This window comes from Cyanistes caeruleus, chromosome 19 (assembly GCF_971803275.1).
Source record: "Cyanistes caeruleus chromosome 19, bCyaCae1.hap1.1, whole genome shotgun sequence".
NCBI lineage: Eukaryota > Metazoa > Chordata > Aves > Passeriformes > Paridae > Cyanistes > Cyanistes caeruleus.
Genome location: NC_141719.1, coordinates 1,154,792 through 1,180,582, shown reverse-complemented (window position 1 = coordinate 1,180,582; position 25,791 = coordinate 1,154,792). Strand labels below are relative to the sequence as shown.

Sequence of the window (25,791 nt, the reverse complement as noted above, 5' to 3'; positions counted from 1 at the left end):
CCAGCTCAGCCTCACCCCAGGCCCGGGCTGTCTGCCTGGGGCAGGAATTCCAGCCGTGCCAGAGGCAGGGAAAGCCCTTCCTCATCTCTTCCACAGCAGTGAAGGAGGAAAAGGTGCCCAGGACTGACCCAGCTTCCATCCAGCCCCAAGTCTGGAACCACAGGTCCCATGGAAAGGGAAAGCTGCACCCACCCAGCCCCTCAGGCTGCTCTCTCCTCATTCCCTCACCTTTTTCATTCCCTCACTCCCCTCCCACCTGGCTCTGGCCCACCTGGTCCCAGACCCAGCCAAAAGCTCCCACCCTGGACTCCTGCAGCTTCCAGGCCTTTCCTGCCCCAGCTGCAGGGCAGGTTCTGCACCCCAAGACCCCAAAATACAGGATGTAGCTGCTCAGGCTGGAGTCCTGGCCCTGCAGGAGGCAGAAGTGGGGCTGTGCCACAGCCCTGAGTGGCAGCAGGAGCACTCAGAGTTGCTTTGTGCTCCAGCTGGGCCCTGCCAGTGGCATTCAAAGGCAAAGGCTGAGCTCGGAACAAGCCATTGATGCTGTATTTAGGTCAAAATAAAAGAAAAAAAAAAAAAAAGCAAGCAAACAAAACAGGAAGAAGGGAAAAGGCAGCTTCCAGTCATATCTCGTTTATTAAGGTCTATGCCAGCCTCGGGAGAGCTCTTCCAGTAAGTAAACAGAGCAGGCGGCCGCATCTATAATGAATAAATTTATTGTCTTACAAAAATCATTGTCTAGAAATATGGGTATACAAGAAAACAAGATATTTGCAGTCAGACGCCTGGTGGTCAACAGCCAGTTTGATTAAAAATATCCAAACACACAAAACAAAACCTTTGCGACAGATGTTAAAGCTTTTAACCAAAAAGGGAAATCCATGGGTTTTGAGCATGTGGCAGAGGAAGTTTCCTAGTTAACACTGATTCATTGTCACTAATATCAATAATACCACTTGGACTAGAGAGGTACATGATATGAAGCACAGTCAAAATTAATACATTAAATCATTGTTATATAGGCAAATTATATATGTAACGTTGTCTTAGTACTGTAGTGTCTAAGGCACTTTCTGTAATGTCAGTTTTCAGCTATTTAAACAAAAAGAACGCTAACTACTCACTGTAATACTGCTCAAAATAAAAAAAAAAAAAACAACAACAACAAAACAACAACAAAAAAAAAAGGATTCACATCCACTGGCATGTTAACTGTAGGCAGGCAACATCCATCCATCCAGATAGGACCCCGGGGCTCCCGGAGCCTCCCACGGCCTGGCTCACATTAATAAATTAGTTTTGCCTGTGCTGTGTGTTTATTTCCCACCGGTGTTCACATTATCCCAGCCCGGGTGTCTGCAGGGCCCCGGGGGCTCTGAGCGCTCGGGGCTGCGCAGGGGACGGGACCCACCTCGGAGTGCCTGGACTGCATGGACACGAACGGATGGAGCAGGTGCTGAGAACACTTCAAATGGGATTGCAGGATAAAAATGGACGCTACTCACTCATCCCTACACTTCCCTCTAACACTTCCCAAGGCCGTTTTTCACAGTTCACTCAGGGGTCGTGTGCGGATCACAACAATTGGGAGCAAAGAAAGAAACGGGTGCGGTTTGGTCTTCACTGATCCGAGAGGCTGCGCCCAGCCCGGGGCCTGAAGGATGCTGCTGGACACAAGGCATGCACAGCCACGGCAAGGGGTCTGTCCTGGCCACCCACCCGCTGGGAATGACGCTTCTGGATTGATAAAAAAAAGTTTCATCCTTCACATGATGCTTTATAAAATGGCTTTACAATGAGTATCTGGAAAAGAGATGCACTGAACAGAGACGATCCCGGTTGTTTACTATATATAAAAAAGCGGTTGTACCTATATCTGAAGCAGGGTACAGTGTGGTGAGGCTGGAGAGCCTTAAGACATGGTTGACCTATGATAAGGAACCTTGTAGCACATGCCGAGGGTCGTAAGGCAGCTTTCCGGCCACAAGGCAGTTCCGAGGGCAGGCGGGGCGCTGCGAGCGCTCCGGCCCGGGGCTGGAAAGGTCTCTGCATGCAGGCGGGGCCGGGCGCTACTCGGCGGGGGCGGCCGGAGCCTCGTTCACGTCGCTGCCTTTGCTCTCGGCATCGTCGTCCGACAGCTCCAGCGAGGCGCCCTCGATGTGCAGCTGCCGCCGGCCCGAACGGCTCGAGGAGAAGGTGATGGGTCCCCCCCTCCTGCCAAGCGAGAGCAGCGCTGGGCCGGGTCCTGGAGCTGGGCTGATCTTAAAGCCCGGCCCAGCCCAGCCCAGCCCAGCAGGGACACCTCCCACCGGCCCAGGCTGCTCCAAGCCCCAGTGTCCAGCCTGGCCTTGGGCACGGCAGCTGCTCTGGGAACCTGTGCCAGCCCTCCCCGGGAACAATTCCATCCCAATATCCCATCCAGCCCTGCCCTGTGTCAGACTGAAGACATTCCCTGTGTCCTGTCCCTCCAGCCCTTGTCCCGAGTCCCTTCAGGTACTGGAAGGTCACAGTGAGGTCCTGCTGCAGCCCTCCCTGCTCAGCCCCAGGCTGCCTGCGGGGAACATTTCCCACAGGGAGCCTCAAACCCTCCTCCCTCCCCAAGGAGCCAGATCCCTGAGCTCCAACACCTCTGGCACACTGGAATTCCTGCTTAGTTTGTACTTTATACCATCACATAGGTTTGCAAGTCTCAATTTAAAATGCTGTGTCTGCAGGAGCACCAAGCACAGACAAGAGCAGGCTCTGTACAAAATTCCAGGGCTGCTCAGGGAAGCTCAGCTCAGCAGCTCCAGCCAGGCTGAGCCCCTCTGTGCCACTCAGTGTGGCTCATGGGCTGCAGGAGACACACTCTCCCCTGTCCCTGGCCCCCTGTCCCTGGACCCCACAGACCTGCTCTCAAGGAAACTGCTGCAACATTCCCAAAAGTCAGGGTCAGGACAAACAGGATCAGTCACTGGAAAAGCACAACTGAGCTTTTACATTTACTGTGGCTGGGTTGGATTGGCTAGCCAGGGAACCTGCCAATGTAAACTCTGAGGATTCTGAGCCCAAGAGCTGTCAGAAATACCCCTGGGGAATATCTGGCAGCACCAGGCTCCAGTTTGACCCATTCCCTAAGCCCAGCAGCTGCCCAGCTGGAGTTCCCCAGGGATGATGCCCCATGGAGGGTGTGTGGGCAGGGAAGGGCTCAGCTCCACCCCAGTCCCAGCGCTGCAGTGGCACTGACTGACCTTAGCCTGTTTTTGAGGGTGCTGACCTCCCGGCTCAGCCCCTCGTTGGCCTCCGTGGCATCGTCCAGCTCCCGCTGCAGCTTGCGCCGGGACGCGTTGGCGCGCGTGGCCTCCTCCTCCGCCTCCTCCAGCTGCCGCTTCAGCTGCTTCATCCTGGCATTGGCCTTCTCCATCTGCAACCAGCCCACAGCTGCAGCCCCTGCCTGCTCCCCCTCCTGCAGGCTCCGGCCTGGAGCCCAAACACCGCGAGCTCCAGCCCTGGGAGGGCAGGCTGGAGCAGCCCATCCCAGCAGAGCTCACACTCGGGGGGAATCCAGTCCCCGCTGGGCTCACACCGCTGTGGATTCTGTCCCATTACAGCTCCTCTTCACAAGCCCTTCCTGCCCCAAGGAGGTTTTACTGAGCCCCCACACACCTGCTCCTTGTACTGGTCCGCGTGGCGCCGCTCGTCCTCCACCTGCATGAAAACCTCCTTCAGCTTCTTCTCCGTGCGGCGCACCAGCTTGTTGGCAGCTGCTCTTTCCCTGCAACAACCCAAAGCCAGCGTTTGTCCCAGTGCCTGAGGGCTGGGGACATCAGAGCTTCCCCCTGAAGGTGAAACTGGTACAGAGCTCTCTGAACATGCCAGACAATGGAAGTGATTCCTGTGCCAGGGGCTGGCAGGGATGGGGGGATGCAGAGATGGGGGGATGGAGGGAGAGGGGATGCAGAGATGGGGGATGCAGAGATGGGGGGATGCAGGGATGGGGGGATGCAGAGATGGGGGGATGCAGAGATGGGGGGATGCAGAGATGGGGGGATGCAGAGATGGGGGATGCAGTGGTGCTGGGGTGCAGGGATGGGGGATGCAGGGATGGGGGATGCAGGGATGGGGGGATGCAGAGATAGGGGGATGCAGGGATGGGGGATGCAGTGGTGCTGGGGTGCAGGGATGGGGGATGCAGGGATGGGGGGATGCAGGGATGGGGGATGCAGGGATGGGGGATGCAGGGATGGGGGATGCAGGGATGGGGGATGCAGGGATGGGGGATGCAGGGATGGGGGATGCAGGGATGGGGGATGCAGTGGTGCTGGGGTGCAGGGATGGGGGATGCAGGGATGGGGGGATGCAGGGATGGGGGATGCAGGGATGGGGGATGCAGGGATGCAGCTCTCAGAGCACAAAGCCTTAGCCCTGGGGTGATGTGAGCATGGGATGAAGAGGGTTCAGAGGGTGCCTTCACAAGGAGATTGGACAGAGCAGCTTTAAAGCTGCTGCTTAACCAGTAACACAATCCTGCTGCAGAGCCCAGAAAGGACAGAGATGGTGCTAGGACAGGCCCCACCTGCAAATGGGGGCAAGAACCAGCTAAAAAAGTGAATTTTGAAAACAGGATTATAAGGACAAATGGATAATTCACTGCAGGAAGACTTCTGGGGATCACAGGATTCATCTAAAACTGTATCACGTGTTCCTCTAACCAAGCAACCAGGGGTCTCAAGGGGACATTTCACCTTGTCCCAGGAAACTCCGGCAGCACCTTGTGGCTCTGGGACATCAATACCTTGCAGAGTTCATCCAGCTGGTAGGAAGCAAATCTGTTCTGGAACTCCCAACCCCAGGTACTCAACAGCTGCCTTGTTTATCCCCTGGACAGGAGTCTCCAGACAATAAACCCAAGGCCCTCCAGAAACTCCCAGCATGGAGCTCTCAGCCATTCAACCCACACGGGCAACCAGGTCTTACTTGGCTTCCTGCTCCAGCTGTTCTTCAAGCTGTGCAATCTTGGCTTCTAGAGTGGAAATTGTTGCCTTGAATTTGGACTTGACAGAGCCCTCCAGTTCCTGCAGCTTGGCCTTGAGTTCCTTGTTCTGCCTCTCCAGCTGCTGCCGCGCGTTCTCGCTCTTCTGGGCCGCGCTGCGCTCGCCGGCCAGCTCCGAGTTCAGCGTGTCCACCTGGCAGGGAGGGGACAGGGCTCACTCAGGGCCACCAGAGCCTCCCTGGATGCCACACCCAGCACCAGCTGCCCTGGGCTCACCTGCAGCGTGGTCTTTCGGAAGCGCTCGTTGAGCAGTTCCATGTTGCTCTGCTCCTCCTCCAGCTCCTCCTCCAGCTGGGCAATCCGAGCCTCCAGCCGCCGCTTCTCGTCCAGCAGCGCTGACCTGCACAGGGGAAGGGCTCAGGGCATGGCCAGAGCCAGCAGAGCTCTGGGGAGGTCACTTAGGATCAGGGAGTCTCCTGAGCTGGAAGGGACCCACAAACATCCAGCTCCTGGCCCCAAACAATCCCATCCTGGGCATCCCTGGAGCGCTGTCCAAGCTCTCCTGGAGCTCTGGCAGCCTGGTGCCCATTCCTGGGGAGCCTGGGTAGTGCCAGCACCCTCTGGGGGAAGGACCTTTCCGTGATCTCCAGCCTGAGCCTCCAGCCCAGCCCCAGCCCGGACTCACTTCCCAGAGGCGGAGTTGGCGATCTCGTCTGCCAGCTCATCGCGCTCCTGCTCCGCGTGCCGCCGGGCGCGCTCCGACGCCGCAAACTCCTGCCAGGGTGGGAAACAGTCAGTGCAGCCCCAGGAGTGCCACAGCTTCGGCCTCCCAACAGCCTTGGGAGGTGCTGTGAACTGGGCTATCCCTGGGGGTTATAATGGATAAGGCAGCAGGACACACCAGCTGGGGCTGCAGTGGAGTTACCTCTCTCTGTCCCTGAATTGTTCCCCACACAAGGCAAGGGAAAAAACCCATGAAGATCAGTAACATCCAAGCCCTCAGCAGCAGGAGAAACCACTGTGCCACATGTGCAGATAGACACAGTCTGTGTAAAGTAGTGCTAAATTAAGCAAATGTTTTAGGTTCTCACAGAGTTCTCAGCATGAAGACAAGAAAAGAACAAAAATTTAAAAGCTTCATCTCAACAGCACTGAACCTCAGATTATACATCTGCATTAAGTGGCAGAAACACTCAAACATTTCCTAAGGACAATGAAATGCTCTACAAGTGCCACAATGAGGTCTGAAGGCCACCCAAGCCCACCTGGAGAAGCTGCAGGCAGTGCCAGGTTATCTGTGAAGGCTCCAAGGGAAGTGTGGTGAGTCTGTGTGACACTGCAGTGTCCCACCTTGTGGCAGCACAGGGACAGTGGAACAGCAGAGATGCAGCAGGACTTGGAGCTCTCACATAAATTGCCCTCAGTGAGGGCAAACATGCCCACTTGAGAAAGGGCTGAGAGGGCAGAGGGATAAACCTCCACACACATGAATGAGGCACCAGAGAGGGAACTGTCAATACATAAACCCTAACTTGGAAATAGAAATGGTATAAATTGTAAATACGTAAGCCCTAAGAACCCATTTCAGTGCTGACACTGAGCACTGCACCTCTCAGAGACTCCAGAACCACCCAGCACACTGTAGGGAAGCCTCAAATGTGTTTAAGCAGCAGTAAAGCTTCCCTGCTGTCCAGGAAGTCCAGACTCCTGCAAAGCTGTAAAGACTCACTGATGACCTGGAGCAGGGGAACCAGAGCTCTCCTGGCTCCCATTTCTCTGTTCAACACATTGCTTTTTACTTTTTTTTACCCTCTCCTCTTTGCCTTACTCTAATCAAGAAAAAACAATCTCTAGGATTTCCATCTCACCTCTTGGAGCTGGAGTATTTCTGCTTCGAGACTTTTGAGCTTCTTCTCACTCTCTTTGGACTGGGCAAAGATTTCATCCCTGGATGCTCGGGCCTCTTCCAGCTCCCGCTGGTAGTCCTTCATCTGAGCCTGCAGGTAGAGAGAGAGGTGAGGAACAGCCAGGCTGCATCAGCACCACCACAAGATCCATTCCAGCCCCTGAGAGATAAGGCTGCTCTCCCTAAGTGGCTTCATTCCACTTAAAGGCATTTCCAGTTCTTGTGTATTGTAAAACTGCATTTTCTCATCTTTCCACCCCTCAATGCCTGGTCAGAAATAACACATTCCAAGACTTCAAGCATTCCATAGAATTAGAGAGTGGAATCTCAGAATGACCTGAGCTGGAAGGGCCCTTAATTATCATCCAGTGCCACCCCTGCCATGGGCAGGGGCATCTTCCACTATCCCAGGTTGCCCCAAGTCCTGTCCAGCCTGGCCTTGGACATCTCCAGGGATGTGGAAAGTGGTTTTGTGGCAGGGGAGTTTGGAACAAGATTCACTTCAGGGTCCCTTACAACACAAACCATTCTGTGATTCTATAAAAGGAGGAGTTTTGAGGATAAATCCAGGCTGGGCACTCTCAGACCCAGCAGATGAGTCTGATTCTCCTCCTGCCTTCAGCTGCAGCTGCACTGGATGGAAGCGGCCCTGGGCAGCTCCCAGGACAGAACCCAGCTCCCTGATCAGCTGTGCCTACCTGGAGCTTCCTGAGCTGTTTGATGGCTTCATCCCGAGCCTTGTTTGCAGCCTCGATCTGCCCCTCCAGGTCCTTCAGATCCATCTCCAGCTTCTTCTTGGCTGCCACGGCCAGCGCCCGCTGCTTGCGCTCGTCCTCCAGCTCAGCCTCCAGTTCCCGCACCTGGGCCAGGCATGGGCAGGATCAGCCCCTGCAGGGCTCACAGCCCAGGCCAGGCACCCCAAAAGGGCTGCCCAGGGCACAGGGACACCTCCCCACGGGAAAAGGCAGCTAAGGGGAGGGCATGGCAAGGCCAAATCCCAAATGGAAGCAGAGACCTCAGCACTGAGCAAAAGGGAAAGCTCAGGAAAGAGCTCAGCATCATTTCAGCCCCCTGCCCACCACTCCCATCCTCAGAGGGATCTCCAGGGCAGATGTCACAACCTCTGATGGAAAATAAGAAGCAGAATCACCTCATTGTCTCAAGAAAACAATGAAGCTGTTCCCTCTGAACAGCCCTTTACTGGCTTTATACACCAACAACCTCTTTTCCCAAAACAAGAGTGTGTGAACAGCCAGGCCACATGGACTGAGCCAAACCTATGCAAAAATCAACTGAGCCAGAAATGCCACAGGTTACCAACCTGAAAGAATATTTTATTTTGAAGCAAATCCCCTCCCAGTGCAAGGTCAGGAGCTCTTGTCCAGTTCAGATAACAGTAACTTTGTACTGCAGTGGCCTTCCAAACCCTGCAGGCCAGGTTTATTCCCAAGACATCTCTACACTGGTGATTCTCACTTTTGTTTTCTTGGGATAAATCGTGAATTTCGGCTGGTTTATTCCTCAACACTTAATTTAGAACATCTTCTCTTACAAGCATGATCCTCTAAAGGAATTTCCTGAGGCTCTTCTGATCTTTGTGTTCCCAGAATTCTCAAGCCTGGCAAACCTGGAAGCTCTGCCATGATTCGCATTCAGGAAACTGTTCACTTAATTTTTGTGTTTATCTCAAGCATCCATGGATTTGTTCCTGGACAGCAAATAGGATGGGCTTGAAAATGCAACAGAGATATCCCTGTCCTGGGAATAAACCCAGGCAGCAACAGCCAGAGCTCGTGGAGTGGTTTTGGAGGGCACCAGCACCACCTGACACTGCCTGGTGACAGTGGCCAACCCTCAGCCAGAACTATGGTATGATTTGTAAAAATGCTATGCTTTGGGATTTCCATAGGGTGGAATCTTTAATTATTTTTCTGGTAGCACAGAAGGCTCAGAATTCTGGTAAAAGACCTTCCTCCCCTTCTGACTACATCACAAAGTAAAACAGACATACTTGTTTCACCAGCATCCTCTTCTTCTCCTCGTTCTGTTCATCTCTGGCTTGCAGATCTCTGTCAAACTGAGCTTTCATGGCCTGCATGTTCACCTCCAGACGGAGTTTGGCATCTTCTGTGGCCTGCAGTTCATCTTCCAGCTCCTCCAGCTGAGTCCTCATCTCCTCCACCTGCTGCTCCAGGGTTCTCTTGGACTTCTCCAGCTCGTGGACCTAAGGCACAGACCCTGTCCTTCAGGGCCTGGCAGGGCAGTGGCTGCCTCTGGGGACACTGAGCTCACAGCTGGGGCTGAAGCAGAGCCCCACAGTACCAGAGCACAGCTCTCCCCTCCCTCAGCAGGGCTGGCACAGGGGAAATCTGGGTTTGGGTAATGATGTGGGGCTGGGACACGGTGACACAGCAAAGACCAGCAGGGAAGGGCAGGTCCAGGTCCTTTGCTGCTGCCCCAGCTGGGAGCAGAAGGGAGGACAGTGAAGGGTCACAGCTCTGCTCTGCCTTCGGTTCAACCATGTCCTGCAACTCAGCTTGACCAAAGGTTACAGAAACCCTCGTTACCCCTCATTTACATGCAAAAATTATACCCAGCAACACAAAAATGAGAAAAAAAATGGCTGCCCCCACCTATCACAGCTGCAACACATGACCAGTGCTATCAGACTGCAGTCCCACCTGCACTGATCCAAAGTATAAAACTGAACCTGGGATCTCCTTGAGGGTGAGAATAGAGCTTTTGAAGAGGCCTGATGTTAACAAGGACCACCCCCTTATGTTGGGCATTAATTCCTCCAGCATTTTGGGTTCTGTTCTTGTGCACAGACAAACAGGCTGTGGAACCATACTCACATTTTTGCCCACATCATCTTTGGAGCTCATCAAGTCTTCCATATCTGCACGCAGCTGCTTGTTCTGCCTTTCAAATTCCTCCTTGGCCTCCAGGGCCTCCTCCAGGGCCCGGGCCAGGGACAGGGCTTTGGTTTCCTTCTCCCTCGCCTCTGCCTCAGCACGGTCTCGCTCCTCTGCATGTCTGGCAGAAATGTTCTTTTCTTCTGCCAGCATCTGAACATAAGAAACAATGAATCCATCTCTTAAGCTCCACAGTCAGGTCCTTCCTGCCTCAGGTGTTTTGTTCAGGAAGTGGTTCATGCTCTGGGTTTAACTGGCCCTCAGGAGCTGTCTGGTCCCTCGGTCACGATCCAAGTGCCAGTGAGAGAACAGCTCCAGCTCCTCTGGGGTGAGAGGAGGAAAGCAAGCTACTCATCAAGACTCAAGTTTTGTATCATTTCCATCTTTCACTCTTCAGATCCTTTTTTAGTCTACTTTGAGGGATTACAATAAAACCCTTAAATTTTTTTTCCAGCATAATTCTCTTTCTCTACAGGAAGAGTTGATTATTTGATCTGCCAAGCCTCAGAGGTGGCATCTGGCTCACGGAACTGGGAGTGACAAGTTACTCCTGACAAAGGCCAGCTGCTCCCAGATTTATCAACAACTACAGCACACCAGTCAGACCCTTCTTTACACAAGGCTCAGCAACAATAACATTTAAAACCCTAAAATCCAGGAAGATGACAGGAAACTGGAGTACCTGGTCAAACTTCTTCTGCTTTTTCTCCAGGTTGGAGACAATCTGGCGCTGGTGATCCAGATCCACCATCAGGTCATCCAGCTCCTGCTGCAAGCGGTTCTTGGTCTTCTCCAGTTTATCATAAGCCAGAGCCTTCTCCTCCAAGCGCTGGCTTAGGGCCTCCATGTCCTTCAACAACTTCTTCTTAATTTCCTCCAGGCCTTCAATGGTTCCCAAGTCATCATCCACCTTCTTCTTGGCCTCAGCCAACTGAAATTCAATAAAAGCAAGTGAAGTCCCTCAGTGCATCACGAGAGGGAGGAAAGGCACCCGGGGCAAAGAGCAAGAGCAGAGCAGTTGTTACTGCAAGCTAAGGGAACACAAGAACTGGGAATTCTCAGAGTGTCAAGCAGGGCAAAGGCTGCCCATCACAGTTCAGTGTACACATCATTACTGCAGTGGAGGAAGGCCACAGGAAACTTCATTCCCGAGTCTGCTTCAGCACCTGTGTGAGTTCCATGGTGCGTTCCCCAAAGCTCTGGGACACCAGCTTGGGACAGCTCCTCTCTCAAGTGCTGCCACTCACAGCACCTTACCTGGGCCTGCAAGGCCAGCATCTGCTTCTCCAGGTTCTTCCTGGCCTCCTCTTCCTCCTCCTGCTGCTCTTGCAGGTTGTTCTTCTCCTCTTCCAGCTGCCTTATCCTGCTGCTGAGGTTGAGCTTCTGGCGGGTTTCCTCCTGGAGCAGCTCCTGGAGCACAAGCATGAGCAGAGCTGAGTGTGCTCTGAAACCCCCACAGCTCCACACAGGGAGCTCCAGGTTTATTTTTCCCTCAGATTTTGGGACAAGGATGTGCTTTATGAAGACATTCATTATCTGGGTTTTCAAAAAGCCACTGACCATTCATTTTGGGCACACTTAAACCTTCATAAAGCATATTTCTGGTCAGAGAACCCATACCAGAGTCTGGTCTAGAAGTCAATGGATGATACTTTTCTATCTTTCAAGGGACAAGCACAGAAGTCACTCTCAAAATGTACTTTTTCTTTTTTCAGACAGGAATAGAGCACCTATTTTAAACCACCTGGGAAGAACACGGAGCAGCAAATCCTGCAATGGCAGCATGCTTCCAGGTTTTCTGCATTGTTTAAATATAAAGGTCACTTTAAAGGTGGAAATGTCTGTTATAACAAAGTAATGAAAGGTGTAACCCCCATCCTGCTCCCTACAAACCCCTCCAGTTGTGATTAACATCATCCAGAGTTAAGTGGTCACAATTAGAACTTTAATATAGGGAAGAAAAAATATATTGAAGTGATGAATATCTGCAGAAAGCTGATTTTTCTTAGTCAAGAATCAAAACCTGACTTTTTGATCTTCAGCTGTAAGAATTTGAAGTTCTCAGTAGCAGACAGGGTATTGTTTATCATATATCCCAAGGATATTGACATTAAATTCTGCCTGGAAAGGGTTTTTTCATTTGACTCTTATCTCTGTTGGAGACAAAGACATGAAACAGAACTACCAGCTATCAGGTAGTGAAGCTCAGATAATGAAAACTTGGTTCCCCATGTAGCTGAGCCATCCCAATCCATCCCATTTCAATGTACTGAACAGGAAATTCAGCTTCTACCCAGGGGACTTTCCAAAGCATGAATGAAAATGTATTTTCTGTTAGCAGTCAGCATTTCCCCGAGGAGCAGAGCTCCAGTGCCAAGCTCAGCTTCGCTGCACACACACCTGTGTATCCTGAAGCTGAGATTCCAAACTGGCTGCATCCTTGGCAAACTTGATGCCTTTCTTCTCTGCCTCCTCCAGCAGACTGGAGACATTGTCCAGCTCATTCTGCAAAACAAGCAGCCCAAAGGTAACAGCACAGCCCAAATCCCACTGGGGGCTGGAAATGCACAGCACAAAACCTCAGCAAATCCCAGCAACAGAGCCCAAGAGAGAGGGACAACGAGCTAAAACCACTGAAGCCTGGCTACCAAATGGAAGTAGAACGTGCAGTAACAAAACAAGAGTTAGGCTATTGGGCTCTGATCCCTGCATTCACATTTGAATGCTGCTTTTAATTCTAGGACCATGTATTTCATGGAAGCATTAACTCAGGAATCATCAGGGTGGCAGCTGGGTCAAAGCAAGAGGAAAGGTTCTGCCAGGTGCCAGCTGCTTATTGTGGGCTACACTACTTTTATATACAGTGAGAGACAGCCTGAAAGCTTCCTCCACATGGAGCTGGGCCATTCCCTTTTTGAAGCTTTAGCTGGATTTACCTGAAGCCCTCACTGCTGTGGTTCAGAAATCAGCCATGGCTGCATTTGCTCCATTTCCCAGAAACGTGGGCCTGTGCTTGCAAAGCCCTCCCTGCTTGGAGCACCAAGGCAAACCCATGGCCACCATCAGTTTTTGCTCATGCCTATGGAAAAGCTTAGCCCAATCTACTCAATTCCCTAGCCAAGATAAAAACATGTATTCCAGCTGTCCTGTGCAGAGCTCCTGCAGGATTTGCTCTCTGGGATGGGAGGCACATCCTTCAGAGCCACTGGAACTCCCCCACAGCCCAGGACATTCAGGATTGATGTCACAGCTGTCCAGCTCTCCCCACCTGAGGCACATCACCACTCTGAGGCCTCTCAAGTCCATGAGAGCCCTTGCTGAGGCCACCTCCCACATCAGCCATTTCTGCACATGGTTACAACTTTGAGCTCTTTGCCTGTTTTCCAGGATTTTACGACTTCCAGAGCCTTACCTGCAGCTTGTTGGCCTTCTCTGCCAGCTCCACCCTCAGCCTCTCCCCTTCTGACACCTTTGCAGTCAGCTCCTGCACCTGAGCATCGAGTTTCTTCCTCTTGTGCTCAGACTCTGCCTTCACCTGCTGCAGCACCTTCACCTCGCAGGCCAGCTCCTTGTTGTCAGACTCCAATCCCTGCTTGTTCTTTTCAAGGTTTGCTTTGAACTAGGAAAGGCAAAAGGAAAGGAAGTTAAACTCTTTGCTGCAGGTGAATATTTCCTGCTAAAAATGGTCCTGCAGATCAGGTTGCCATGCTCAGAGAGAAGCCAAGTGAGTGTCAGGGAAAGCCTGAAGGAACTCGGGGCGCTCTCTGCCAGGTGCAGTGAGGAGCAGCACAGGCAGGATCTGGGATGGCAGCACTGCAAATGATTGTTTTGGTAGCACTGCGAGGAGGAAGGAATGTGCCCATTAACAGATCAGCATGGCTCATCTCACAGAAATAAAAGGGAAGATATGAACCAAAGCTGCCCTGATTTGAGTAGGCAGAGCAGCCTGGAAGTGCAGAACAAAGCAATCCTCAGCACTGCACTGACATTTGTCAAAAGCCTTTAAAAAGCAATAATTGGCATAAGGGATGTTTAAGTGTCATTTTTGCTGTATCACCAGAGCTGACAGCATCTTGTCACAGGAGCTTTGTTTCAGATTGCAGGGTATTTTTCCATCTTTTCAAGCTCTTAGTGAGAATATTTATTGAATAAGGACCAGAAGACATGCAGAAGATTTTCAAGTGAATAAAGCTGGTGAAAATCACAGTTCAACTCCTGCACTTCTCACTTAATTTAGAATACTAAGGAAGCTTGTGCAGTATTCAGAATACATAAAAGCATCACCACAGGGTATGAACTGTCCACACACACATTGGTAAATGGCCCCAGCTCTAATTTCCAAAACTAAACACTTCTTTTGCTGGAATAATTCTCCTTGTGGATAAGAACAGGAGCCATGTGATCCACCTGTGCCTGCTGCTGCCTGCTCTGCTGCTGCTGACCAGAGGACACAGAAGTGCTGCTGATCAGCTGCAATACTGTCAAACCAACATGATAAATCTCAACAACTGAGAAAGGTTTTTAGAGGACAGCTTAGCCTGTGATCATGGAAAACCTCAGCTCAGGTATCCTGGAAGGAACCATGCCTATGGTACTTGGAAAAACCCCTGAAGCAGAAAGTTCATTTTCTCCTCACCCTTTTGGCCTGTTCAAGCTGTTCAGAGAGCTCCTCCAGGGCAGTAGCATGCCTCTGCCTGATCTCCTGGATCTGGGCTTCATGGTTTTTGGTTTCCTCCTCAATTGCTTTCTTCAGTTCAGCCACCTCCTGCTCTCGCTTTGTCCTGGAGGAAGCACCAAGGGTCACCAAAAAATCCACATTTCTTTTGTAAATTGAAGATGAATTTCAGTGGTGCTTTCTCACACAGACCATGATCCTACCTCAGCTCTTGCTGTGCTGCAGTGGTATCCAAAGTATCTTCCAGTTCAGTTTTTAAAGCCTCCAGCTCTTCACTCAAATCCCTTTTCTGCTTTTCTGCCTTGTTCCGTGACGCCTTCTCAGACTCCAGATCCTCCTGGAGCTCTGCAATCTGAGCCTGCAGCTCCCTGATCACTTTCAGGGCATTGTTCTTCTGAACTGCTTCCTCATCCCCTCTGTCAAACAGAGCCACCACAGTTACTGGGATTTCACCTGCTCTCACAATCATCTGCTTCAATTACCTACAAAAAAAACTTAACTCTTCCACTAAAATAAAATAAAATAAAATAAATAAAGAAATTTATAGAATGGCTGGGTTGGAAGGGACCTTAAGCATCATCAAATTCCCACCCCTTCCATGGGCAGAGACACCTTCCACCATCCCAGGTTGCTCCAAGCCCATCCAACTTGGACATTTCCAGGGGTGGATGAAAGATACCACAGATAAAACCAAGGTGCACAATCAGAATTATCAAGTTTCAGTTTAGGTCGAGTATTCCAGTTTTGTAGATCTCAACACTGCCAAAGAAATGTTCCATTTGTAGGATTTTCTCTATAAAATTATACTTAAAAAATACAGATGGTGTTCAGCATAACATGGGACATCACACAAACCCAGATAAAGTCTGTCCTGCCCAGCACTTTGGTAAGACCCACTGAGAAATACAAATTTTTCCCCTCCTGAGGCTGAATTTTGGAAGATTAAAAAAGCTTCCAGAGCCTGAACACTGTTAGACCACGTGAAACTTCTCTTTGCAGAGCAAGGATGCTGAGGGACACCTGAATCCCTTTAGATTTGCCATGTGCACAGCACAGGGGTCCAGAGCTGCTCCAGAATTGCTCCATTCTGCATTCCCTGCAGCATTCCCAGCTCTGGCGAAATTCAATCAGGGGGAGTTTGTCCCACACTGACCTGGCCACAGCAGCCTGCAGCTCCTCCTCCTTCTTGGCCAGCTGGATCTTCAGCTCCTCAATCTGGGCTTGCAGCTCAGCTATTTGGTCCTGCAGGTCTGTTGTTTCCCCATCCAGTTTTCTTTTTGCTTTTTCTAACTCTTGACGGGTCTTCTCCTCCTTTTTTAGGCGTTCTAAAGGAAGCAAAGAATTAAATTCCTATGGAATTGTTCCTCTTGTCACCCTCAGGGAGTTTGGGGTGGCAGGAAGGGGGGGAAGTTTAATTGATGCTGCTTCAATTCTTTCTCCAGTCTGCAGAAAAATGAAATAGCAAAGGAGAACTTCATGGCTTAGCCAGAAAGTCAGGGGAAAGTCTCTGACAACTGTGAATAGTTTGAGATGAGGCAACAGAAACATTTGGTAGAAAATAAGGAGTAACAGACTCAAAAAAAGAAGATAAACTGGGGCCTGGAACAAATGCTGGCTTGCATGGCTTTGGAAGGGCTAGGCCAGACTCCAAAAAAGTCTACTGGAAAATGGCATAGCTTAAAGCAAACTTGAATAAACCATTTTACAAGTATCTGTGCTATTTAATCACATATCATAATCAATATTTAGCAAAACTCTGCAACCCTCCCAGTGATTGATTTGTGTGGCTCCAGCCCTAAGGAATTCTTTGGGATTCAGCACTCAGCCATTCAGCCCATGGCAGAATCACGGCAGGTCCAGGCTGGGCTGCCCACACCAGCAGGTGAGGATGTGGAGCAGATCTCAGCCACAGAAGGATTTGCTGAGCAGAGCCTCAGCACAGTTCTAAAGGCACTGGCATCAATTTAGAATTCTAAGTGACAGCAGGAGTTATTGTTCAATACTTTGTGGCTCCTCAGTGCAAAGATTTCCCTCACACCCTTCCTAAGCCTACTTCTGGACCAGGATCTTTGACAGGGAGAGGGAGCTGTGGTCAAGCATCACCTCAGAGCCACCCTGGGCTATTGGGGATTTTACAGACAACCTAAAGTAACACTGCTTTTCTCCAAACAGTTTCACATTCCAAAAGAATTGTACTTTTCCCTCTGTTTTTACATGGAGTTCCTGGTGAGTGACAGAGCAGTGTCACAAGACCCAGTTTTGTAATTGAGAAAGTTCACAGCAAACTGAATTAATTTTTTTCCCCAAATATCAGTGCCTAGCAGTGCCAAGACTCTAGCAGAGAGACTTTAATGGCTTCTTGAATCATCTCCAAGAGTAAATATCATTTTACTCTGCTTTCCTAGCCAAGAAATTGCATGACTTAAAATATAAGCTTTAATTTCCACTCCTAAGGTCATCAGTCTTGAAATGGCTCTGTAACCAAACACATCTGTCAAGTTCCTAGGCCTGATTTAAGCACAGAGCTACTCCAGCAGTATTTTCCAGTGAGTAAAGCTTACTTAGACCCATCCTAAAGTCTCTGAATACAACTGTTAAAGACAAGGATCATCAATCTAGCCCTGTTAGCTCAGTACCTTCCTACACAGATAAGGTAAAACTCTGAGACTCTTCCAGAAGCACATCAGCCTTAAAATATGTAGCAAGACAGGCCACAACACAGCAAGTGCAAGAGCTGTTCCCAAATTAGGGCACAGAGAACAACTTTCTCTATTATTTTGCAACTTTGACTTGGCAGCTCATTAATGTTGCACAGTATCTATAGTAATTAAAAAAAAACAACATAAAATCAAGAAAGGTTGCATGTGGGGCAGGTTTAGCTTGTGACAACATTGGCAAAACAATCCAAAACAAATGGGAAGGAATGGAACCATTTTAGATGGAATCATGGAATGGTTTGGGTTGGAAGAGATCTTAAATCTCAGCTCATTCCAACCCCCTGCCTTGGGCAAAACACCTTCCACCAGAGCAGGCTGCTCAACAAAAATAAAGCACTATAAAATAAATCTATAAATATAATGAAAATATATATGAAGAAAAGCAAAACAGTTGAGATTTGCTCATTGAAAAACAATGCTGGAAGCCTAAAGAATGCCTGCTGCCATTGCTGCAGGAATGCTCTGGTGTTACAGAAAAGTGGGAGAAACTTCCCAGGAGCCAGGATGTTTCCCTCGGTGCTAATGGACACAGGCAACAGCAGGAATTTCTGAGTGTCTGTATAGGAAATGGATTCTCAGAAATGAAAACCTGAAAAGTTCAACAGGGAAGAGACAGAGCAGCCAGATGCAACAAGTCTTGCAAGAGAATTCCTTCAGGAACTGGCTGAAATGGCAGCTCTGGAGCATCCCCAGCTCAGGTTACTCTGCACAGGCTGAGCAGACACTGAGCCCTGTCCCCAGGGATCCATTCCCTCCTGGCAGCAGGTCCAGGCTCTTCCCAGGCACAACAAACCTTCCAAGTCAGTGATCATCATTTCCTGCTTGTTCTTCAGTTTGGCCAAGTTTTTGGCTTTTTCTTCTTCTTCAGCCAGCTGAGAAGAGCATTCAGCAATCCGATCCTCCATCAGCTTCTTCTCCTGGGGAGGAGAAAGGGGAGGAAAAAGAACTTAAGCACAACTTCCAGAGTCCCTAAGCAATGCAAATAAAGGAATGTACAAAGCCCACAGAAGGGTGTCATAGAGTACAATATTCTATTACAGATTTTGTTTTTAATACAGATTTCATTTCAACTGATTATCAATATTAAGGATCAATTGGAATTGTTTGGAACACTTAATTTCCAAGAGAGACCTGGAATTCAGCACTCAGCAGGCCTGGCTTTAGGGCAGCAGTGGGAATCTGTTTGCACAGAGCAATGGCAACTATAAACAATTTCTCCAGCTCAAAGATTTTGCCCTGGTCACACCCCTCAAGTGTCCAGGTGCAAATGGCCCAGATTCTGTGACTGCAGCTTTTGGCATCTCCACCCTGCACACTGCTCTCACCTTCAGAAATTTGGAATTTTGGTCCTCCAACAGAAGGATCTCCTCCTCCATCTTCTTGATCTTTGCTTCAGCTGTCACTTTTTCAAGCTGCAGCTTCTGCCGAGCTCCCTCCTCCTCATCAAGTTGTTCCTCCAGGTCCTGGCAAGAGAGAGAACTGCATCTGTGCATTTTCCAGGTTAGCCATGTGGGAACACTTTGGGTTTTTTACCTTAGTGACAAAGAGGTGCTATTTTGAAAAGCCTCTTGTCCTAACACACACTAAACCCACATTTGCTTTGTTAGATTCATTCACAGGATGAATGATCTGGTAAGGAAATAAGGGCCATGGGATACACCTGGAATTTCTGATGCTCTGAATTCCAGCTTTGGGTGAAATGTGCTGTCTAGGAAACACACACTCACTGCCACAGTCCTCACCCTCCTAATCCCAACTATAAAATAAAACAGCTGTAATCAATGGCATCCAAATCAGATCAGGCTTTATGTCAGGGACTTCCCAGCACACTGCACCTGAATGGAGCTCCTGGTGGAAAAATGGGAAGAGATTCCACAGGAAACAACTCCCCTTATTTCAGTATCACAGCTGAGAGTTCAGTTATTGACACAAAGAGTTGAAAAGCAATAATGCACTGTGCTTCTGAGGGTTTAAACAGGATTCATTTCAATATAATTAATAGACATTTATGAGAGGCATCAAAAGCTGTGAGGAGTGGAGTTTATTTCCTCTTCAGCTACTTCTAATATTTTGGAAGACAGGTAAGTTCTCAGCTACTCTTTTCTTTAGGGCTACCAGTATTTAAAAAAAGGAAGCATCTAAATAATCTGATTTTCAAAAAAAAAACTCAGTCAAGTAACTTGGAGGACATGACATTGTCTTAGTAAAGTCAAATGAGGAATATCCTTCATGATGTTCGCTGGATTTCAGTCCAAAAGGAACATTTCTCTCACAAGGGACACATCAGCCTGTCTCTAAGGCCTGTGCAGCCCTGCCTGGTTCCTGCCTTCAGAGCACTTTGCTGCCTTTAATTATCTCTCAGCACACCCTGACAGGGCATCCTGCCTTTCCTTTCTGTCCTCACCCTCACCTGAGACCTCACAAAGCTCATAACACTGAACACAGAGAGAGAAGAGAAAAAAATTAATCTTATTCCACTTAGGAGCCAAATTCCTGTGTCCTGTAGAGATGCTGAGGGAGCTTCCCAATCCTACTTCTGCACCTTCAGCCACTGAGAACCATACCTGGATATGGCCCTGCATTTTCTTCTTCTCATTCTGCAATATTTGGTTTCTTTCCTCCTCCTCCTCAACCCTGGACTCCAAATCATGGAGAATTTCTTCCAACTCTTGCTTTTTGGCAGCCAAGCGAGCCCTCATCTCCTCAGCCTCTGCAAAGAGCTCTGTCTCAGCCTGGAGCTGCTCTGCAAGGATGTTCTTCTCCTCCAGAACCTGCAAATACAAAAGGCAGAAAAGCTTTAAAAATGACACTTCAGTGAGAGATTACACCTATGACAACTACAAAGGTACTTCAAGGCCATGTTCTGCTCCAATTCCCAACTCCCATGTCCACATCCCACCCCAAAGACCTTCAGAAGAGGCTTTAGCAGCAGTGCAGGGGACAGCAGATGTGGCTCCAGCTGTATTTCCTGCTCTGCTCCCTGCACAGTGGCAGAGCAGTGCCATAGGCTGATCCCAGAGTTATTGGAACCTCTGGCCAGTCCCAATCCCCATCCCTGAGGATGCCACTTGTCACCCACTGCCACCCTGGGAGTGTCCCCACCCAGCCAGATCCTTATCCACCCATCAACTCCCTGTGTCTCCAGTGTAGAGACCAGGATGCCACAGAGGACACTGCCCAATGCACAAGTGCAGGTGGATGACACTGAAATTGCTCTTCCTTTATGCACCAAATTTCTGCCATCACAGAAAGCCACCAAATCTGTAGAGTTGTCCCAAGTGTTTGCCCACAGCTTGCCCAGCCCAGGCACAGAGTGACACTGCCACTGAATTTCTCCTGTAAACCAGGAAAGGCCACAAAATCAGGTTTTGTTTTGTTAACATGCCTCTGCACCCCTGGAGGAACAGCTCCTGCTTCTTCCTGTTCCATATTCCAGCAGAGTGAGAATTAGCTCACCTGATTCTCTTTTGCTCCCCAATTTGGCTCCCTCACATGGGACAAAGCTCAATTCACATCCTGCATATCAAAAGCTGATCTTGGACACAAACCTGTTGGTGTTTCCTTTCCATTTCCTCAAGTTCTGCCTCCACTTTTGTCTGTTTTTCTTTCACCTTCATCAGCTCCTCATCCTTGGCTTGAAGCTCCTCTTCCTGACGTGTGACCTGAAGAAGAGGCTTCACCTGCAAAGGTTGAAATGAAAATGTGAGACCCTGCCCTCACCTATTTATGGGTGAATGAAACAGAATAGAACTGAACAGAAGGAACCTTGGTGAAGACTCTCCACCACTGCCAGTGCCTCAGCTTCAAATATGCAGCACAATTCCTCTGCAGGATTTTCAGTGCACTCAGCTGCTGCTGCTTCTTTGCAAAGGCCCTGAAGACAGCAAAAAGTTTGTGTAAAATACAGCTGACCATCATTTAATAAACCCAACCCTACAACACTTCCAGACCATAAGTAGTCTTAACTCTAAGTTTCAGTAACAACACCGGATTTATGAGCTCTTGCTCCTATAAAGGCAGAGCAAGAGCTGGATTCACCATTTCCAATAATTAAAAATGCTGTTTGCTCTTACTTTCTACAGGTTTTTTTCTTAGAAAGACAAAATCAGGATGGATTCACTACTTTAATTTTTAAAAAGCAGCTTTCAGAGTACTTCCAGGAACCTCCAGTGGGACAGGAGGAGAGAAAAAGGAATTTTGCAGCTACTCTCAAGAGCTGTGTGTGCCACAAAGGCAAGAACAGAGAGATTGTTAAGGAATGAAGATGAAAATTCTCCCCAGGCAAAAATCCACTTAATACCCAGGATATAATTACAGCTCCTCAGGCAACACACTCAGGAAATCTGTCCTGAAATACAAGTTTTAATGCACAGCTCCCTGTCAGAGAGGCTTGAGAGACCCAAAGAAGAGCCAGGCCCAGGAGCACACTCACTTCCTGGCCAGGTATCCCCTGCACACAGCCTGGAAGAAGATGATGATGTCTGTGATCTTCAGGTCCCGCTCTTCTTCCAGGTGGGCCAGGACTCCAGCTCGGAAGAAGATCTTGCTCTGTCCAATTCTGTACAAGTTGGGGTCCAGCTCCAAGGCTCTGATCTGAACAGACAGGGAAGGGCATTGTTGTTACACCAAGGAAAGGACAATTTGGGGCAATTTTTCAATGTTTTGACAATATTTAGCTATAAACACTTACCATACGCTCACAGGCTTGCTTACCATCCATGAAACCTTTGGGAATTGCATTGGGAGTGAGGATCTCATACCTTGAAGGCAAATGAAATAACACCTTTATGTTCAACAAGAAACAATGTGATTTATAGTATAAATTTATTGCATAAACTACAGTGACTAAGTGCACAGTTAGGGAAGTTCTCCAGGAAGCTTTTCCAGCAGCCAATTTTGGATTGTTTCCCCTTCCCTGGTGTCTTTAGAATAAACTGCAGTAGTTAAACACTTGAAGTTCAAGGCCTCAAAATCAGGTTTTGATTTCCTTTGAGCTGGGCTGGGGGAGGAGGGAGGAGTGTAGGGCCTTCAATTATTTAACAAGGAAGTTTAGCTCCTAAGACCTCCAAAGCCTGCTGCTGCTGTTACCTCTGCCTGAATTCCTGGAACACGATCCTGTTTGGGAATCCTTGCCGACAGATCCTTATTCCTTCCAAAACCCCATTGCACCGGAGCTGATCTAGAACCAGATGTGGGTCCAGTTTTCCAGCCTGAACAAAACAAAACAAGGATGATTTTAACTGGTATTGGTGGCAAACTGTAGTTCAGCTTTTCAGGTTGTGACTCAGGGGGCATGCAGGGAATTCTGAGAGGATCTCGCTCACGGGGACAATCTAACCGCGACTGGAGAAGGGAGACCCGGGCAGGGTGCAGGACTCAGTGAGGGTGAAAAGCAGTGAGAGGCAAGAACGAGGAGTGGCCTGCAGCCCCTACCCTCTTCTCGTGGTTGGGGATGATGCAGCGCACGAAGTTGGGGTTGGTGTTGCGGAGCGTGGCCATCAGCTTGGTGAGAGACTCCTTGTAGAGCTGGCCCACGGTGCGGAACATCCCCTTCTTGGTCTTGTAGGCAGAGCCGAAGGCCGTCTCGGTGATGCCGGTGACCTGGTCCAGCCCCACGATGCGATCCACTGGTGGGGACAAGAGGGAAGGGCTGAGTGGCCCCGGGGCTGGCGGGCGGCAGCGGCGGAGGAGCAGCAGCGGAAGCTTGGGGACAACGCCGGGGCGAGGCAGCCGCAGCGGGGACCGGGGACACTGTGCACAAGCTCGGGGACCAAAAGCCACAGACTCATCCAGCACAAGAGTGTAGCTTCAGGAGGTACAGGCTGAGATATCCAGCTCTTTACTTGCAGTTCTACATGACCGGGAAAGCTGTTTTCTGTATTTAAGTCAACTTTACAGAGATGTAAATTCCACTTTCCAGGCAGCTTTCTCTCTGAGTTCTTACGGTGCACAGTATCTCTGAGCTGAACTTTTGGAATTACACATCTGTGCATGAAAAGTCACTTATGACCATGAGATTGATTAAACCTGAGTTTAATTCATGTTTTAATAGAAATTTACAGAAGAGTTGGAAATAGAAATAGTGTTGTTTCAGTGACAAGAGGGGAAAAAGTATCTGCCAGACTTGTGCTCAGCTGTTGTGTGGTAGAGTTCTTCCCATTTTTAAATACACCTGCAAAGACCTCCCTACCCAAAAGACAAGTTTCAAACCAGGAAAACTCCACCCCAAAGCACTTCCAAGCTACCAGAAAGCATCACCACAGAAATTTTTCTTTGATTCTTTGGAACATTTTGTGTAAGGATCTCAAGGGTTTGTTTTTCAGAAGCACAATTAGAAATGTGACTGCCATTATTAAAACCTTGAAGGTGATTCCATGTGCATGTCAAAAACTATGTAAAGAGTTCACTGAAAGATACACAGGTGGCTTAACACCTCAATAATTCCAGCTGGTGCTTCTTAGAACTGAGCAAATCCCAACATTTGTGGGTTCTCCATGAAATCCAAGCTGGACAGCCAGAAACAAGCAACTATTTGTAGGCTACAGCTCCAATTTTATCATGTTAGCTTCAAATTCACTTCAACCAAAGCAGAGAGAATTTTGCATTCCTACCAGAATTATCTGATAAATAAGGGACACTATTTAACTTCTTCCTAATATTCAACTGGTCAAAGGTCTATTTAAAATAAATAAATAAATAAAGGAAAATTAAAAGCAGAGAAACACAGGGCAGCAAATTTCAGTAAGTCTTGTATGTAGAGCAGAGCCCAGATCCCCCACAGGGTTTTGAACACAAGAATTAAACTTACTTAAGTTGGAGAAATAAGTATGTGGTAAGGTGTTTATAAGATCATACCCCAAATTGTTTTGAAGCAGAATTCTGTCCCAAATCAGCCACAGGATAGAGATTACAAGGAGTCACTTTTATAGAGGATGAAATGATTGTTGGTATTAGAAACCTGCACCCACCAGGCCCCACTGAGCACTGCAACCACTCAGCGTTTTTTCACACTGTCCTTCCTAAAATTTGGCAAACAGATGTGATCTTGCACAGTTTTGTTTTGGTCCCCTCTGTGCTCCAGCTCCAGGAGGGTGATTTATATTTCAGATGGGATTACTGATGTTAAATGTGAGCTCTGCCTGTAAGTTTAAAGCCTGAACTGCATGGCTGGACCATCACCCCTGGCTGAAGCCCCAGGAACAAAGGTCTCCAGGAATTCCCCTGGGAACACCCCTCAGGGATGGGATGTATCAGGAATAGAGAAAGATAAACCCAAAATCTGAAGGCACAACCTTCACATCCATGTGCTTCTAAAATTGGGGAGAGGAATCCAAGAAGGATGAGGAAGTTGAATTAAATATCTAAAGTGTCCTCAAAGATATTCCAAGTGCATTTCTCGATTTCTCAATATCCCAAAAAACATCTGCAGCTTATATAAATATTAAAATTAAGAAGTTTTTAAATAAAAGAACAATTCCAGCAAGGCTGGAAGAAGTTTATTCCACTTTCTACCCCCACTAAAACTGCAGCACTCATCCTGATTACTTCAAAACATTCTCAAGCTCTCCTCCCAAAAGGCCACAGCCACGTCCTCAAACATCCCAGAGTTTTGTCAATGTTGGACTGCAGAAAGAAGCTTGATAGTGTTACAAAGCTTTTGCATTCTCTCAAATGCTTGGAGCTACCAGAATTGTCACTTAGAGGCAATTCCACATCTCCTCATGGAACCAGGAAGCAACAAACCTTTTCATCTGCAATGCATAACTGGAGATGCTTTGTGTGTGTGCAGCAGCAGCTGGACAGGAATGCACTGGGGGCCCCATGGGGGCTGGGGGGGTTTTACCTAAATTCAGCATGAAATGAGAAGTTCATGCAAGCCTACGAGCAAAAATGGTTCTCCTGGAGGTACAGCCCTGCCTTTAGGAGGCCTACTGTTTTATATCCATTCACCTGGTGGCTCATGAAGACCAGAAATATTGTCATAGAAACAGGCTCTCTGAATATTCTGAATCTCTAAGGCAGAGAAACAGCAGAAACAGAAAGACAGAAGAGCAGATACACAAGACACTTGAGTTAGTAAAAACAACATGTTCATCAATTGCAAACACACTTCACTGTGCTACAAAAGCACTCAGGCCACAACATATCCCATGCACATTTCAATGGTCTGTGGGAACAGGGTTGGAGGATTTGGACCAAAACGCAATTGCTCTGTGTGTGTCCTCCAAGGGAAAGGAGCAAATCCCCAGCCAAAAAGTCCTTTACAGATTCATTAAAGCTGCTCTCTGTGGCTGCCCAAAGAGGCACACTCGGCATTAACCTCCAGCACCACCTAAATCACAAGCTTCATCTCCTCCTCAAGTAACAAACTACAGGGTTTATATCCTGTGACATGTAAATATACTCTGATCAGTAGACTGTGATGTCAGAAAGCAGAACAGAAGTCACTGCTAAGTATTTACGTGGCTATTTCTGCTTTTTGGAGTCATTTGGTAGAAGTACTAAGAAGTACTTTCAGGGGCTGGGCAGGTAGCCTGGCTGAGCAGCAGTGTACAGCTAAAACAGGATTTGGTTTTAATGTGCAATATCTCAGCACTGCTGCAGCT

General features: G+C 48.7%; 1 protein-coding gene across 8 annotated transcripts in view; it reads right to left on the bottom strand.

Annotated features, from left to right (window-relative positions):
- Positions 1–617: 617 nt before the first annotated feature.
- The window catches only part of MYH10 (myosin heavy chain 10), an 87,503-nt gene continuing 62,329 nt past the window's right edge, over positions 618–25,791 (bottom strand). For 5 of the 8 annotated variants that reach the window (XM_086857098.1, XM_086857096.1, XM_086857101.1 and 2 more), the window contains 26 exons: positions 22,619–22,812; positions 22,274–22,395; positions 21,876–21,945; positions 21,618–21,778; positions 20,951–21,059; positions 20,734–20,865; positions 19,750–19,956; positions 18,511–18,648; positions 17,979–18,102; positions 15,622–15,793; positions 14,672–14,884; positions 14,430–14,574; positions 13,206–13,412; positions 12,194–12,298; positions 11,051–11,203; positions 10,476–10,724; positions 9,734–9,946; positions 8,890–9,102; positions 7,577–7,738; positions 6,841–6,969; positions 5,658–5,746; positions 5,249–5,372; positions 4,957–5,165; positions 3,646–3,754; positions 3,231–3,403; positions 618–2,214 (listed from right to left, as the gene is read on the bottom strand). In XM_086857098.1, the coding sequence (XP_086713224.1) occupies positions 2,070–2,214; positions 3,231–3,403; positions 3,646–3,754; positions 4,957–5,165; positions 5,249–5,372; positions 5,658–5,746; positions 6,841–6,969; positions 7,577–7,738; positions 8,890–9,102; positions 9,734–9,946; positions 10,476–10,724; positions 11,051–11,203; positions 12,194–12,298; positions 13,206–13,412; positions 14,430–14,574; positions 14,672–14,884; positions 15,622–15,793; positions 17,979–18,102; positions 18,511–18,648; positions 19,750–19,956; positions 20,734–20,865; positions 20,951–21,059; positions 21,618–21,778; positions 21,876–21,945; positions 22,274–22,395; positions 22,619–22,812 (4,067 nt within the window). In that variant the 3' untranslated portion in view covers positions 618–2,069. Of the gene's footprint in view, positions 2,215–3,230; positions 3,404–3,645; positions 3,755–4,956; positions 5,166–5,248; positions 5,373–5,657; positions 5,747–6,840; positions 6,970–7,576; positions 7,739–8,889; positions 9,103–9,733; positions 9,947–10,475; positions 10,725–11,050; positions 11,204–12,193; positions 12,299–13,205; positions 13,413–14,429; positions 14,575–14,671; positions 14,885–15,621; positions 15,794–17,978; positions 18,103–18,510; positions 18,649–19,749; positions 19,957–20,733; positions 20,866–20,950; positions 21,060–21,617; positions 21,779–21,875; positions 21,946–22,273; positions 22,396–22,618; positions 22,813–25,135; positions 25,199–25,791 lie in introns of all 8 variants that reach the window. The other 3 variants (XM_086857094.1, XM_086857095.1, XM_023938455.2) reach the window with 1 other exon arrangement.